The following is an 18299-nucleotide window of genomic DNA, read 5'->3' as shown; positions in this document are numbered from 1 at the left end:
GTATTTAAGGATCATATTCCTAGTTATCCCAGTCCCCAAATGCCAAGATACAAACAATCAATATGTATAATGTTGATGTTACAATATAAAGATGAGGCTAAATGGCATTCGCTAGACACAAATAAACAAAATACAACCTAATTCATGTTTTAAATGCTTTCATTAGAAATAACTTGAGTAAACGCATAAAAGAGTCAGCTTTGGTTACCTGGAAAATTCACTTCTATGAAATAACTCATGTACTTGCTCCCTGAGATGTTACTGTATCTGAGTAGACTCCATGAGCAACTCACAGGTGAAGAGTTGTCATCTTAAAATCTCAGTGGAGGGGAGACAGGAAGGAAGACTTTGTCATTTTTCCCAAACATCTGGCCTTTCCAAATATGTCATGGCAATGGAGCCAGGTGTGCGAGGCATCACAGTGGATTACTATGGCATTGCAAGAGGGGACGACTACCCTCCAGAGAACACAACTCCAGGATCTTCTTCTGCCACTCCCATCCCTGCAACTTTTTCACCTTACTCATGTGCCTAGAAGAGCCTGCCAGTTTATGCTGGCCCAGCTTCCCTTCTCTTGTCCTTCAGGAATGGGAAAGGAAATATTTCCTGAAGCCCAGCTGATTCACAGTGTATTCCAATCCACTTTGCTTGCTTGTTTTGGGACCTGACTTTTTCCTTTGGAAAATTATTTGAGGTGGCAGCCTGTGTGATTCCATCATCATCCTACTTCCTGGGCCATGGGTCACTAAGTATAGATTTCCATATGTGTGAAGGCTGCTACACAAGTACCATACCCTCTAGCAGATCTATGTAAATATTTTTAAGAAGCCATTGCCTGCTGTTGAAAAAATTAAGTATAGATTTTTGTATCTAAAGATCAAGAATGAATACACAGTCAAAAGCTCAGCAGTTTGCATAGAAACAGCAAAACTCCAAAAGGATGTTTGCATAGTGCTTTTCGTTATGTTCACACACTTAATCATGATCCTGGTAACATCCAGCTTTACTCAAAAGTGAGGCATGTGTCCTCAGAAAATGCCCAGGTTCTGGGAATCCTGGTACACTTTAAATACTGCCAAGGAGACGAGAGGTCAACAGGGCTCCAGCAGCTTACAGTCTAGAGAGTAGAAAAGCTGGAATGTCTTTGGATCCACCTTTGGAAACTTGGGGATGCTTCAAAACTTTTACCCTACTTTGGTAAGAAGGATATGTCTTTGGTTTGTTTGTTTTTGTGAAAAAAATATACCTGAAAAGCAAAGTTACTTCAAAGGGGCTCCCCAGAAACATCAGTGATGGGAGTATTTATACCACCAACATGGGCAAAGGCTACCCAGGCTCCTCTCACTCCCTTGCCTCCTCCCACTCCAATCAACTTCAATCACTTACCAGTGCAGCACTACCTGAAACCTTCACCCTTCAACCACTATTATCTCAGGTAGAGATCGCCTTTCTGTATTTTGAGCTGTATTTTTTCCTTCGTTATATCTGTCTACTTTTTATATTTCAGAGATTCCTCATAGTTTCTGATCCATCAAAGCTTGTTATTATTTTTCTCTAATGTGATAATGGATTTATTTATTCATTTATTTTTACCTCTTTTCTGTAATGGTAAGGGGTCAACTGCATGTACTCATATTGCCATCTTAAGCTGTAAGTGTGATTGTTACTATTTTTAGTTTTTAATAACTGCTCATTAAAATATTTTTCTTAAATGAAGGCTGATTTACTTGTCCCTGTTTAGAGATCCCCAAATTTAAATCATATATTTCAAATATTGCATTAGCTAACTCCTCCACCATAATCTTAGTGGAATTTCAAAGAAAATGTCATTGCAACCTTTATTTCTTATTCTTCCATGTTGAATCAATCAACAAATTTTTCCAAAAAAATGCTGTCTGATGTTCAAGTTTTATTGAATGTACTTCTAATCTTTTAAAACAACTCCTTAATTGCAAGTGAGAAGGAGCATCCTTCTAAAAATAAATATTGGTAGCCACCCTGCAGATGCAAATTTTAAACTTACAAATACTTCATGTTCCAGAGCTTTTCTTTTTTTATTATTATATTTTAAGTTCTGGGGTACATGAGCAGAACATGCAGTTTTGTTTCATAGGTATACATGTGCCATGGTGGTTTGCTGCACCCATCAACCCATCACCTACATTAGGTATAAATTGGAACAATACAGAGACGTTTAGCACGGCCCGTGTGCTTTTCAAAGGAAACAATTTTTTGGAGTTTAAATGCTTAAATGTCATTGAGAGAGGGAGGGGGGAAGACAACAGTGAAAATGAAGGATAGCAAAGTTAAGGCCAAGTCTATGAGAAAACAAAGGCAACTTCAAAGTTCAGCACAGCCTGTGAGATTTAAAGAAGAGAGGGATCATTTAAATTTAGGATTTTCCAGTGAGGCTAAATTGCAACTATTACACTCTATAAAAGATTGGGAATATGAATGAATCTCCCTTATTTTAAAAGGGAAATCTTACCAGTGTACCATTATAAAGAATTGCTTCAGAACATTTACACAAAGTTAAAATGCCTTTTAAATGATTTCCAAGCTTAGAGAACTGTGTGTTTAGGATCAAATAACTACATTCTGGGATTTCAAGCATTTATAAAGACATTTGATTTTACCAAATATATAAAAGTTGATCTGATGGTTAGACATAGTTTTGTATATAATATAAATCCAAAATTATCTCTAACTTTAGGCAAAATTATCGTGGAACCCATGTCTTTGGGAACATTATTGCTGTGTTTATACGAAATTTGAGTTTTGCAATATCCCTTACATATACTTTAATACTCTCATTAATTTTACTTTATTATATAGAGACATTCTAGGTTTTAATAGGTGAGGTCTTTATACCAAGAATATTAGGCTAATTTGTTAGCATTATCTTTCCCTATAACAAGGCAGGAGCAAAAATATTGGTTCTCAGTCCACAAAAGAAAAGCAGTAAAAGCTTGAGTGAAGCTCCTGGTAAAAGATCCAGTCTCTTACTTGATAAGTGCAATGACATAATTAATGTTCCAAATTAGGAAAAAAAATCCGATCATTATTGTCTACATTTCTGTATATTTATATTTCAAATTTAATTGAAATCTAATTACCTACAATAAAATGCACTTATTTTTTACAGTTTTATTAGTCTTGACTAATTTTGACACCAACATAACCTTCAAGATACAGAACTTTTCCAACATCCCTCAGAATTTCTTGTGGCTCTTTGCAGTCACTTCTCCCCAAATCCCTACCCTAGGCAACCACTGACTTGACTTCTGCCATTCTAGATTAGTTTTGCCTATTATAGGATTTCATGCAAACAAATTCATACAGCATATATTTTTTAATTTTTAGCTTAACTTCCTCAGCACGCCATTTTTGAGATTCATCCATTTTGTTATGTGCATCAGTGGTTTGTTCCTGTTAATTGCTGATTAGCAATCTGTTGTTAGAATATTCCACAATTAATCTATTTGCCTGTCAATGGTTATTTGAGTTATTCATCGTTTACAGCTATTATTAATGAAGCTGCTAAAAACATTTGTGTACAATGTACATTTGTGAGCATATGCTTTCATTTATCTTGAATAAATGCCTAGGAGTGGAATTGCTGGGTCGTATGCTAAGTGTATGTTTAACTTTATAATAAAATGTGAAATTGTTTCCCATAGTGCTTATATGTTTTTACAGTTGCAGAGTTAATATATAAAGCTTCAGTTGATCCACATCCTCACCAACACTCAATATTATCAGCCTTTTTAATTTTAGTCTTCCTAGGGATTATATAACGGTATCTCATTTTGGTTTGATTTTTATTTATATGATTAAGATGTTAGTCATATTTTTGTGTACTTATTTGCCATTCATATACTGTATCTTCTTTTGGAATTGTCCATATTTTTTTTTATTTTGAGGTGGAGTGTTAGAATTGTGTTGGAAAAATTCTTCATATACACTAGATGTAAATTTTTTGTCAAATATATGTACAAGAAATGTTTTTATCCAGTCTGTGGCTCCACTGAAGGTTTTTAATTTTGATGAAGGCTATGATGAGTTAAGTTACAACCCTATAAAAATGATACCTTGAATTCCTAACCCCTGATTCCTCAGAATGTGACCTTATTTAGAAATAGGGTCTTCACAGAGGTAATCAAGTTAAAATGAAGTTACTGGTGTGGGCACTGATATATTATGGCTTATATTCTTATTAAAAGGAACAACTTGGACACAGATGCATCTAGGAAGAAGGCCATATGAAGATTAAGGCAGAGATCAGGGTAATATATTTACAAGTCAAGCAACGCCAGTGATTATCAGCAAACCATCAACATCTAGGGGAAAGACATGGAATGAATTCTCCCTCAAGCTCTTGAAAGGAACCAACCCTGCTGACGCCTTGATCTCAGATATCTAGCCTCCAGAAATGTGAGGAGATAAGTTTCTGTTATTTAAATCACACAGTTTTGGGTATTTCGGTATTAATACGAATTTATCACTTTTGTTCTGTTATGGTTAGGGCTTTTCCTGTCCTGGCAAAGCTTTGTCTTTCTCAATATAACTAAGATTTACTCTTACACTTTCTTGTAGATCAATGTTATTTTTGAATGTTACGTAGGCATACTCCACACATTTTTCCTATTTACTTGGTTTCATGTTTGAATGTTTAATGCCTGAGGAAGCTCTTGTTTCTTGTATAATTCCTAGAATTAATCACAGCTTTTAGTAACAGCGTAAATATTTCAAGTGGCTCTGTGCCCATCTCTTCAAGTTTGACTTCGGGCAAGTTTTATTTCCAAGAGGGCAAGCCCCACCGTCCTTCTGGTTCCCTTGCTATTAAGTTGGAAATGGTTTTAACCGATGTTTTCATACCGATTATTGAATGCTCAGCACAGTCATGCCCAAATGCACTTCACCATTTCCATCATCCTCCTTCCACTCAAGGTGAACTATTTATGGACAGGTCAGACATGTGTGGCTCTGGATAAATGTCCTAAAAGTGCGGAAGCAAGGAGATCCTTTTACTCCTGAACACACAATAATGCCAAAGTTCTCCATGGCCACACTAATACCCTTGCGTTCTACTTCCAGGAAGAACAAACCACCAACGGACCCACCTCTGCTTTAGGAAATTCACATCTTCATTGGAAGTTATTCTTATGTCCTTTGTTCCTCATAGTTTGGAAAACAAAAGCCATCTAAGGCCATAAAAATGACTGAGACCATAATTTAGCGTATTTCCTCTATGAATCCTTCTTTTGAAATGAAATAGCCAGCAATTGGTGCATATTGCCTGTTTGATTTTATATGACTGGATTACAAAATGTTTTCTGATTCTTGAAGCTCTGTTGTGCATAAGAGCCAAGACTTTAACATACTACCTCTGAAAACGTCCTCTAGGTCAGCATCTTACCCTTGACTGACAGGTGTCTCCATGTCACAGTTGGCTCTGGTCTGCCAATAGCAAGACATAGCAGGGTCACGCTGCTTCCCTCATTCACAGTGATGTCTGAGGAAATATTCATGATCTGAGGAGGAACTGTAAGGAAACAGGATAGAAGAAATACATGAGAATAATTCTTTGCATTTAAATGGAGGTGTGAGCCTACAAATTTTTGTATAGCATGTTTTTATAATGAATATTGTTCGCAATGATAAATTTCAAGTTGCTTGATTTGCCAAGGATACGGCCATAAATATTTGCCTCGTACTTATGGTAGAAGGAGCTCTATATTATACCTTGGCGATAGCAGGAGGCAGATGTGGGAACACTGGTGGGAAACAGGGGAACTGAGAGAGGGTTAGACTGTTGTTTGAAAGGCAAAATCAAAAATATTCACAAAGCCTTCCAAAAGCTCCTGTTTATCCCCATGTTTATTGTTTTTAGTGGAATCAGTGGCGTAAGCTGATAACCATTAGGGAGCCCTGTCCTCAGCCTCAAGCCTTCCCCAACATTGCACTCAAAATGCTGATAACGCTGAGTTAGTTACTATTTTCTGAGGATTCCAGACCCTTTTAAAATGAACAGGTTGTTCCATCCTGGAACTCTTTTACTTCTAACCTGAAAATCCCTAATCATCCCTTAAAACATATCCTTTAAAACTCAGTGGAATTTTTCTGACTCTCTTGATAGAGTTAGAAAATCCTGGATCCAACCAGCAATGTGTGGGTGTCCTTACTACTACTGTAACCATGAGATTGTACTCCAAATTGTATTTTTTAAATGGCATCATATCCTAGTGGTTAGGAGCAGGGCTCTGGATTCAGATAGACCAATGTTTTAATCAGCTTAATTCCTTACCTGCTACATGACTGTTAGCAAGGTGACCTGCCTTTGTCCCTTTGAGCTTTATTTTTCTCACTCATGAAATGTGGATGATAGTAGTAGCTAAACTCACTGTATTGTGAGGTTTAGGTGAAATAATGGCTTAGCAGACTGACTGATATAAGTAAGCACTCAATAAATGTTAGCTCCTAAGATGACGATGATGATGATCATGATGATGACAGAAAAAACATATTTCACAAACAACAGTTTTCCTCTCACGGGCCAGGACCATGCCCATGTACCCATAGCACTACAAAGCCTAAAATGACACCTGGTCTTACTCTCTCACCTCCAGGCCTTGATTCTCTTCAACTCAAAGGTCAGTATTGGAAAATGCCTAGATTCCTTCTCACCTCTTTTTTATCATCACCACTGTCCTGGTTGTTTCTCACCAATTTTCATGGAGATAATTGCAATAGCCTCCCACCGGGAACCTTCCACCTGGTCTCTTTCCATTTTGGGGTCCCTCCAATCTATTCCCTACATGTAGCCAGAGCAATCTTTCCAAGTCATCATGGAAGTAAACTGCTGTCCTCCTTACTCCTTTACCCCAGAATGGCCTACCATGTTTGACAAACAAACCCTTCTGCATGACCTGAGCTCTCTGGAGTCGAACCCCCAAAACCACCGATGAACCTCATCTCAGGCCCTGTTTCCTCTAACACAGCACATGGCACACACTCTACACAGACAGACAGGTTTAACAAGCAAACAAACCCTTCTGCATGACCTGCGCTCTCTGGAGTCGAACCCTCAAACCCACTGACAAACCTCATCTCAGGCCCCGTTTCCTCTAACACAGCACATGGCACACACTGGCCCCTTGTCCTCTCCCAAATATTTTAAAAGCATCAGCACTCCCATAACTCTTCTTTTCCTTGACTGTCTTTTCTTGATTCCCTACTTGAACAGATATGACTCATCTTTCAAAGGGTACCCCAACATCCTCTCTCCTCTGCCATTTGCCCTAACCTCTCCCCACATCCTGAAAGCAGAAGCAGCCATCTCTTCTGCTGCATTTTGTTTAGACCTGTCTCAGGCAGGGTATTGAACATGCTTTATGTATGGCAGTTTATTGTCTTCTGACTGTCTTTGCACCTAGAGGATGAGGAGCTGGAGGGCAAGTGTGGAATCACACACACATCTCTACTCCTCAGTGTAAATCACAGAGGCTGACAATGGTACATGCTTAATTTCTCTTTGAAAGAAAGATCCAAAACAGATTGAAAAGAAGTCCCAAAACTAAGGGAGGTAAAGCTTTGAATGGAAGATTTTAGATACTCAAACCTTTCTTTCTAATTTTCTTTCAGATCCTCAAATAAAAGGAAGAGAACACAGAGAGTGGAGGCTCCAAGCCTGCAGACATGCTGATTTATTTGTGCTGCCAATTTAATTGTGAATTATTAATTACCAAACAGGTACAGTGCAAGTCAATTCCAAACCAACCTGAGTTGATGGCAAAGGAGAATTATGGCAAATGCTGAATTCAGACGGTTTTGCAGCTTGGAGTTTTATGCTACTGAGAACTTACAGGTAAGTCTTTTCAAGGAGAAGCCATGAGTAACAAGTAGAACATTTGAGCTCTTAAGGGAATCTACATTAGTAAATAAATAAAAATTGCCTAGCTTATAAATCTGCCATATTTGGGATTATTTCTGCATTAGGATTTGGCCTGAAATTTCAGTGCACATATTTTACCCAAATACGTGCTAGGAAAAAATAGTGTACATTCTAGCTACACTGCATTCTCTTGAGAAAAACGTTCTACCTGATTTTTTTTTCCTATATTTTCTAGCTTGTTAAGAAATAATTCTGGGCTTAGAAACGTCAATACTTTTTTTCACTTCTGTAAAGCAACAACTCGAGTGCAACTTCCAAAATATTCTCAAAATAACGTCTACTTCAGCTGGAAGTGTTAGGCCATCTGAAGTTTTTTGTCTTAATTTTTTTTTCAGACCCTAGAGGCTCCCTGATAGTAAGTTACACACAGCTGGGGAAAGCACAGTCAGTGAATGGAGGCAGCTATGATGCCTCAGGATAGAACTCAGCACAGCCACCAACTCAGAACTGTTCTTTCCACAGACATCATATCTCATCCGATAGTGAGAAGGATGCTGGATTCAGAGATATGTAAAATTCCATGGATGCTTAGCATGTCATGCTCATTGCTCAGGCGCTCAGTCAAAGTCACCCATGAAGAAAGAGCTTCCTGAAGTGGGATCGCAAAGGCTAACCGAGATGTTCCCACTAAGCCCCGGTAATGTTGTCTGCCATCCCCTGTGGCTCCGTCATGTTCTCTGTCATTGTCTCCAAGGAAGAAAGATAAGTACAGTTTTAGGGTGTGGATCGCTAACAGAAAAGGAAGTGCAGAGGATGAATTGGCAGAAAGGGAAGTTCTTTTCTTCTTAATTACGATATCCTTAGAAACTAACATTAATATGCAACTTTGTTGTTTTCAACTTGCTTGTTTATGGAGAGAAACAAGCTCCTTACAAATGGTGAGATAAATACAATCAATATTCTCACTATTAATATTGAAGAAACTGAGGCATGGGGAGATAAATGGATCGAAATTACAGGGTTAGTAAACGAGAACTCCTCTCACTGCATTATGATTCCTCTCTGTTTATTGTTGATCAATTCCCCAAACACAGTATTTCCATCCAGAAGCCTCCATGCATTTGTGTGCTCTGCTTCAAATGTCTTCCCGGAGCGTCTCCCCTCACAGTACCTGCCACGATGAACAAAACCATCCCATTCAAGTCAGCGCCCTTTGCACACTGCAGACCACAACAGGAGGAGCCCATCTCCACCGTCCTTGTTTCCCCAGGGCCGTGCATGCTGCTTCCCAGGGAAGGTATTCAATACTCTTAATGTAAATTTAAATCTGAATTGAATTGGCAATATCACTACAACTCCACCCTTGTTTCCATGATGACTTTGTGAAGAAAGGAGCACTTGGGGATAGCTTTTCAATGCTTCTCCGTATTTTGGCAGGAGATCTTTGTTTAATTTTTAGACAAGTATCTGTAGCAAATGAATCTATACATATTGCTACTGCTTGTAAATATACACATAAACATAACGAAATGAATAATAACCTTATCTGAAATGCCCAAATTACTCAAAGAAAATGATAAGACCCACAGAGTTTAACTAAAGGATAGTAAGTAGCACAGTGTGTTATCTGTGCAGACACTATTGAGCCTCCCCTGCTTGTGCTGCAGGTATCTGCTTCTCTTTCACTGATGGTGGTGTTTTACAATAGGGCCTTTGCATAGATTGTGCAGAGGGTTCAATGCAGAACTACGGTAACTTCAAAATGTGGTCATTTTGGATAGATGACAGATGGGTAATAGCTAGGCAGAAGAAAGATCGATATAGATAGAAATATAGAGAGACAGATAACATATCGACAGAGGTTGGGTAAGTAGGTGGGTAGATAGAAAGAGACAGATGATGATAGACAGATAGATGGACAGATAGACAGACAAATAGATGACAGATAGACAGAGACAGAAATACCAGTTATCTTTTAAATATCTTGCTTCTGCCTAAAATCTCCAACGTGTGCCCCTTGCTAAAGACAGAAGGTCTAAAACTTCTTAGCAGGATTTACAAAACCATTTGTTTTGCAGTCTGTCCAAAACATAACTTCTAGGCCCTTCTCTAAAGCCTCTCCCCAGAGCTCCATCACCCTCTCAGCTTTGTACCTTTATACACACAATTCCCTCTGCTTGGAAAACCCATTCCCACACCTATGCCATCTGATCCACCCACTCTCCAGTTCTCAGCTCACATTCAGAACTTATATGTGATGCCTGAGTTGCTCTTTCTCTTCCCAAGACATTCTTGTTTATGCCTTTATCATACCATTTATCTTTGCAACTGAGCTATCCCATGGACAAGATCTGTAATAGGTATCCTCATATTCCTATTATACACACAATGACTGACATGCAGCAACATCTTCTTTATCCCTATAAACATAATGTATGAGTGCATGGGTTTCTAAATTCAGTATCTTATAATGGGTCAAGTGTTTCCCATCCTAGAGATTGACATTTGCTCTATGCTTTCCCTGAAATCCTCACCATCCTATTCTTCACGTGTGTAATTTTTTTTCTGGGTTCAGTTTTAATGTTACTTCCTCAGAGAAGTCTTTGCTAATGACCCCAGTCTCCTGCCCCCAATATCTAATTCAGGTCCTCTTGTTACAATCTCTCCTCAACCTTTACATTTTCTTGTATAATACATACATAGTTTTGTGCTTTTATATCCATTTATATGATTATTTGTTTAACATCTCTCTGGCCCACTAAACTATCTGCTTTATAAGCCACTACACTCCCAGTAATTAGAACTATGCTTGCCACATAATATTTAATAGATGCTTAATAAAAACTTGTTAAATAAATAAATGACTACTCTGTATACTGTTTTATTCAAATGATTGTGTACTTGTGAGAGAGAAGACTTGAGCTGGAAAAGGCTTTCCCAAAGATGAAACATGACTTTCTGTTAAGTTAGTTGGGATTGAAATGTGTGATTTTACACATATCAGCCCCACCCTGCATAAACTGGATATGATGTGGTGAAACGGAAGTGAGAGGCCAGGGAACATGTCTCTGATTGTGAAGTCCAATAGACCTGCTTGGCATTGGACAACTTTTATTTACTGAGTCTAAGCCCATGGCTCCTCATCTGTACAATGGGGATGAAAAACTTGTCTCTTCAGGTTGTTGCAGGAACTAAATATAAATGTATTCAACACAGGAGCACAGTGCCTGGAAATAAGTAAGTACCTGGTAAATGTTAGCTGTTATTAGCCTTTGTATACACTCATTAGTGATATTGTTCATGCCATTTAGAATCAGAGAAATGGCTTAATCTGTGCCTAATTGCTCATTTTCTAAATCTTAGTTTCCAACTTTAAGTTGGGACTTATAAATAAATAAAGCTTACTTTGGAGATAAACACACACATATATATATATTTAAATACATTATATGATATGTTATATATAATAATATGATATAATATATTGTGTACTATATTTAATAATATAGTATAACATTACTATATATTTCATATATACATAGAGTATACGTAGAGTATATAAGTGCATAAACACTCCAGCTACCAGAGTAAAAAGTGCATATTCAATCACTAACCATCAACTTCCTCCTCTTAAACTGAGCTATTGGGCCAAAGCAAACTCGCAGGGCAAATCTCACATATGTATGAAGAAACTGGCTTCTAAACTGTTTTCTTTTAGGGGGTGTCTGTTTCTAGAAGGAACAGGGTACAGGACATCAGCACCAAGTCCTTCTTGGCCAGGACCCAGACCTCATCTCAGCTGAGAGGCAGAAGCAAAGTGAGCCTGGGACCAGATGCAGAGGTGGCTGCTGCTGCTCCCTACCTCAGCCTTGCCCACACCCTTAGCAATGCAATAAGTAATGATACCTCGTATGTGATGGGTGTTTGGGGCTTTGTCATCTAATTTGGTCTTGACAACAGCTCTGAGGCAGACAGGACAAGATAAAGGAACTGAAGTGTGTCCATAAGACAGGATGCCGGGACACAGTCTTAAACCTCAGGGCCAGACTCAGTGAGAGGGGTTTAGGCCACCAGGGCAGCACTGGCCTTCAGGTCACACAGCTCCAGACTCTGATCCTGGCCTTGCTTCAACTGCATGCCTGTGTGCAGGTGAGTTCTGGATCTCGCGGTTTCCTCCCCTAGGAGGAGTGCTCATGACACCTGCTCATGGGTTGGGTGAAGGTATGGGTAAAACTCTGAGCTCAATCCTTGGCCAAAACTAGGTGCTTATTGAAGGCTGCTTCCTCATTCTCTCCACATTGTCAAGAACTCCCACATTGTCAAGGACTCTCTGGGAATTTTTTTAAATTGCAGATTATTAGATCTGAATCAGAACAGGGAGTAATAGTGTCAGAAAGTCCTCAAGGTGAATTTGGCATGCAGCCAAGATTAGGAGTCATTGCTACACCCCTGCAAGGGGCACCTGTTCTGTCTGGTGTTCTCCCAGTCACCCAGAGCTGCCCAGCTTCCATTACGTCCCTCAGCATCCTGTCCCTCCAGGGCCTGCTCTCCATCAGAGACAGCTCCACAAGGTAAATGCAAGGGCAGCCTTTCCCTCCATCACAACTCTGCCCTCTCTCTGTCCAGTCACAATATTTGGTTGTCTTGTCTTAATTGTTTTATTTAAGACTGTATGTCAAAGTTAGAAAAATAAATCTTGGGATTTGGAGTCACAGGGGCTAAGGTTTGAACACAATTGTTTTTCAACTATTTTCTGTGTGATTTTTGTATATTAAAGTTTCAGCTTCCACTGGAATGCCTCAAACATTCGTGCACAAGCTGTTGTGTGGATACATGCCTTCGTTTCTCATAGGTATATAGCTAGAGTAGAATTGCTGAATGTTTGAAGCCATTAAGTTTCAGCTTCCTCTACTGTGAAATGGGCATAAAAATATTTGCATCACAGAGATATGGAGATTAGATTAGTGATAATTCTTTCAAAATGGCTTAAATAGCTATTATTATTGTTTTTACTTTATTGCTGTTATTATTATCAGGGAATAACAAAATATTAAGAGACCATGTAAAAGCTAATATAAATGTGTAATACTTTTCATTACAGTTTTAAACACTCAAGGCTATTTTATAAAAATAATACCGAAAAGACTTTAAAGGATCCAATGTTTTATCCTTCTGGGGCTACCTTTTTGCATTTTAATAGAAACATTTATTTCTTAAACCAGAAGCAAATTGGGAATTACGGCATTTATCTAGGCTAGGTTGTATGATATTCTGTATACTCAAATAGTATAATATTTTGCAAAAAGCACTGCATGAAGTGTAAGGAGGAGCAGATTCTGAACATTTGCCTTCTGTAGCTCTGTGACCTTTTTCTAACCATTTAATGTAGCTGGCTAGAACTGTATGTGCACTTGTGTGTTTGTATGTTTGTGTGTGTGCATTGTTGTTAATTTGTTTTGGTTAGTTTTAGAATGGAGGCATTGGATCGTAAATCCGCAGATCTGTTCTGGTCTAAAACCCTGGGAGCCGATGATCTTTCAGCAACAAGTTGGGTCTTAGCAGTGAGCTCCTCCTGGGAACAGGGTAATAACACCGCCAACAGCAACAACAAAATAGTTCATGTTTATTTCTTGAAGCCTAGCATTAAGTGCTGTATATACATTGCTTCCTTTAATTCCCAACACATTCTTAGGAAATATGCACAATTAAAAATCAGCATAAGGAGAGGCATATACATCAATGGAATAGAATTGAGAGTCCAAAAATATATCCACATTTTATGGTCAGTTCATTTCCAACAAGGTGCCAAGTCAATTCAATGAGGAATGAATAGTGTTTTCAATGAATGGTACTGATACAAGTGGCTATCCCCTCGCAAGACAGTGAAGTTGGATCCCTACTTCACACCATATACAGAAATTAGCTCAAAACATTAATAGATCAAAGACCTAAATGTAAGGGCTAAAAGTTAGAAGAAAACACAAGAAAAACTATGTAGCCTTTGATTAGGTGATGAATTCTTAGATATACCACAAGAAGCACAAGCAACAGCAGAAAAAATAGATAAACCGGACTTCATTCAAATTAAAAGTGTTTGTGCTTCAAAAACACACTATCAAGCAAGTGAAAAGAAAATCCACAAAATAAGAGAAAGTATTTGAAAATCATATATCTAATAAGGGACTACTGTCAAAACATGTAAAAGCAATAAAATGTCAAATAATCCAGTTTAAAAATGAACAAAGGAGTTGCATAAATAATTCTCCAAAGAAGATATACTAATGGCCAATAAGCACATGAGAAGATGTTTAGCACCATTATTTACCAGAAAAATGCAAATCAAAACCACAATGAAATATCACTTCACACGCACTATGATGACTTTAATCAAAAAGAGAGACAATAACAAGTTTGGCAAGGATGTGGAGAATTAATAGACTAATACAGTTGGTGGGAATGTAAAACAGCACAGCCACCTTGGAGGACAGTCTGTAAGTTCTTCAAAAGGCTAAATATAAAGTATCATATGGGTCAGCAATTCTACTCTAGCTATATACCTATAAGAAACGAAGGCATATATCCACACAACAGCTTGTGCATGAATGTTTGAGGCAGCATTGGTCATAATAGACAAAATTTTAAAACAAGTCAAATATCTATCAAGAGATGAATGGATAAACAAAATGTGATACACCTATACAATGGAATGTTATATAAGCATACAAAGAAACAAAGTACTGATATGTGACCCAGTGTGAATGAACCATGAAAATACTAAGTGAAAGAAGCCAAACACAAAAGACCACATATTGTGTGATTCCATTCACGTAGAATATCCAGAATAGTAAAATCCATAAAGATAAAAAACGCATTGGTTGTTGCCAGGAGCTAGGGAGAGAGATACATGAGAAGTGACTATTGATGGAGGTGGAGCTCCCTATTGGAATTATAAAGATATTCTAGAATTAGATAGTGGTGACTAGTGTACAACCTGTGCATATTCTAAAAGCTCTGAACTGTCCTCTTAATAAAGGACTAATTTTATAGTGTGTGAATTGTATCTGCATAAACCTTTTATAAAAACGTCAATCATGGCCAATAATCTCTTATGAGATCTTGTATTACAAGGAGAGACGACAACTCAACACATGTGACTTCTCAGAAAATATTCTTTTCATTTATTGATAGTTCTTTGAATAATGCTGCAGAATGTCTGCTTAACTCCCCATTTCTCATTACTTGCCCACTGTTTCCTCTTCTCTTTCCAAGACAACTCACATTGCCCTAGTCACATCAGCCCATTTGGCAATGTTCCAAATACCTCATGTTAATTCATGATTCCACACTTTTGCATGTGCTGTTCCTTCTGCCAATGTGCCATCTTCCCCACTCATCCATATGCTCACCTCTTACTCATACTTGAAAACTGGTATTGAGATGGAATACCTTCTCTCCATCAGTTCCTGCATTCTACAGATAAATGTATGTCTGTGTTCCATGACAATCTATGTATAACGATGTAATATATTCATTGAAAACATTTTTTGAGTTCCCACTATGAGCTAGACATTACATTAGAGGTAGAATAGCAAATAAACAAGGTCTTTTTCTCATGTAAATTATGGAGCTTACTGTATAGAGAACACTGATGCTGATAAGTCATCATGAGAATCTATGTGTGATTTCACTCTGGCTCTGCTATGAAGTAGTGCAAAGCTCCATGATAGCCCATGCTAGGGATTTTTTACTGGTTGGTGAGTTTGGTGAAGGGTTTGTTGTGGGCAGAATTGGGCAGATGGATCAGCCTGTGCAAAGGATCTACAAAACAGAGAACATGATGAGCTTCAGTGACTGTGGATGAAGTGAAAATAGTGAATCTCAGGAACTAAGGCTGAAAGAGCAGGTAGAGCCCAGAACTTACAGATTCTTTGAATAAACACTGAGATTTTCAATCTTTTTGTAACAGCAGTTGAATGATACATTAAAATGTTTAAAGACATGTTGCTGCTGCTGCTGCTGCTGATGATGATAATGATGAAGATCATGGTACTGATGATAAAGGTGGTGATGAAGATAGTGATGGTGACAGATGATGATGGTGATAGTGATAATAATGGTGATGATGATGACAAAGATGGTGAAGATAGTGATGGTGATTATGGTGATGGTGGTAATGGTGATGTTGATGATAATGGTTATGGTGATGATAATGGTGATAATGATGGTGATGGTGATGATAATGGTGATGATGATGTTGACAGTGATGACAATAGTGATGATGGTAATGATGATGGTGATAGATGGTGATGGTGATGATGATGTTGAGGGTAATAATGGTGGTGAAGATAGTGATGGTGATTATGGTGACGATGGTGGTGGTGATGATAATGCTGATGATGATGATAGTGGTGATGATGATTGTGGTAGTGATGATGATGATGATGATAATGATTATGATAATGACAAGTGATGCAGGCATGACAGATTTCCACTGGAAATTGGTCACTCCTGGCTGCAGTGTGGAGAATAGACTGAAGATGAGCAAGTGAAAATGAAACTGGCTAGGGAGCTGTCCAAAAGTGAAATGGTAGAAAGTTAGACCAGTGCAGTAATAGGAGAGAGATGAGCTGAAAGGGAGAGATTTGAGTGACATTTGGGAGTAAAATAAACAGAGCTTGGTGAATGGCAGGATATGTGGTTAGTGTCACAGCACTTTTCACACTGTTCTATTGTTTTCTATGTCTCTCTCACTCACTCGACTGGGGATCCTTATAATTAAGGACTGTCATTTGTTCATCTCAGTATTCCAGGTGCCTCTCAGCACAATGCCTGGTATCTGGTAGGTGCTCAGTCAATGTGTGCTAAATGTAATTGCTAATGCCAGGAGATTTTCAGAAAAATACAACCTCTCAGGATCCAGTGGGGCAGCCAGCAAATTGGAACTAGGTTAATTGCATGAAGTCACATCCTATTCTTTGAGGCAGGGCCAGATCCATGTGATTTGGTCTTATATACTCTGAGTGTGAATGAGACTCCCTCCATGTCCTGGTGTGATATGGTTTTATTTTGTGCTGCAGGTAGACCCCCTCCATTCTGATTGCTTTTCTCTTCTGGGCTCTATTTTGATGTGAGAAATGATAGGGAATGAGAACAAATGGTTCTGAATAACACATACATGAATACATGCCAGGGGCTTGGTGACATCACAAACCTCTCAGGCCCTGCTAAGTTCATTTGTGATGGTTGTCTCCACAGTGTCTCTTACAGAAGTTATTTATAGACTCAGACACACACTTCCTATTTTTAATTTGCACAATTCAGACAAGTGACCATGATCAGAGGAACTGAATGCAGCAAAAGAGTCTTTCTTGTCGAGTTCTTTTCTTTCTGGGGCATGGAGGTGCCCTCCCTCTGGGAGGCTCCTTTTGTTCCTTTTCCCCCCCTACTTGTAGGCTCCCTGGAGAGTTCTTCTGGCCACACACACACTTAGGATCACAGGGTTTAATTTACGTCATAGAATTTTCAAGTCAAAATAGACGTTAGGGATGCCCCTCACTCTACCTTCCCATTTTGCCCATGAGGAAGTACTTTGGTACCAGTCCCAGTTCTGTCAAGTATTTGCTGTGAGGTGGTGGCCAAGCCCATGACCTCTGTCAATCCAAGTCTCTCTCTCACAGGAAGGCCCCTGAGTATTTCTGGCCAGCCTGGAGCGAGTTTCAGACCTCTCTCCTTCTCTATCCTCCTCTTTAACATGGTCATGACAGTCTCTTGTTACTACAACCCGAGCTCCCTCCCTCTTATTCACAGTGTGACCTTGAGCAAGTTGTGTGACTTCTGTAATCTCAGTTTCTCAAACTGCAGAACAGCGTAGTGATCATAGGTAACTTATAGGGTCATTGTGAGGAATAAATGTTAAATGAATATAAAAGGGTTTTGTCACAGTGCCTGGCGCATAGTAAATTCCAATGTTATGGGCTCTTTATTATACATCCAGATTTTTTTTTGTTTTTTTGCCAGCAACTCTCATTTATTAAGAACTTAATAAGTGTCAAGTGGCACTGTGCAAAGTTTGCCACACATCACTTATTTCATCCTATGGAAACCCTACATGGCAGTTTTACTACTACTTTACATTTTGAGGATTAGGTAATAGAAGCACAGAGGGGTTAAATAACTTGCTAAATTTCACACAGCCTGGAAGAGGAGAGGCTGAGATGTGTCTCCCATTAACTGACTGCAGAACCCAAGGTCTCAGCTACAGCCAGGCCACAGCTTGAGGTGATCCAATGTGCCTGGCTCCAAAGGCCAGCGTCTCTCCACTCTTGCTGGCAGGGCTTTTGGTTTGGACACAGTGAGATAGGTAAAAGGGAAGTCTTATAAGGTTTGGAACAGAAGTGGCCCTCGC

At 38.7% G+C, this 18299-nt stretch overlaps 1 protein-coding gene across 9 annotated transcripts in view; it reads right to left on the bottom strand.

The window, feature by feature from the left end:
• The window catches only part of OPCML (opioid binding protein/cell adhesion molecule like), a 1139289-nt gene that overhangs the window by 100473 nt on the left and 1020517 nt on the right, over nucleotides 1-18299 (bottom strand). For all 9 annotated transcript variants that reach the window (XM_012495938.2, XM_030829258.1, XM_030829259.1 and 6 more), the window contains one exon: nucleotides 5420-5545. In XM_012495938.2, the coding sequence (XP_012351392.1) occupies nucleotides 5420-5545 (126 nt within the window). The remainder of the gene's footprint in view (nucleotides 1-5419; nucleotides 5546-18299) is intronic.

Source organism: Nomascus leucogenys, chromosome 15 (assembly GCF_006542625.1).
Source record: "Nomascus leucogenys isolate Asia chromosome 15, Asia_NLE_v1, whole genome shotgun sequence".
Taxonomy (NCBI): domain Eukaryota; kingdom Metazoa; phylum Chordata; class Mammalia; order Primates; family Hylobatidae; genus Nomascus; species Nomascus leucogenys.
This window is presented reverse-complemented; position numbering and strand designations above follow the sequence as displayed.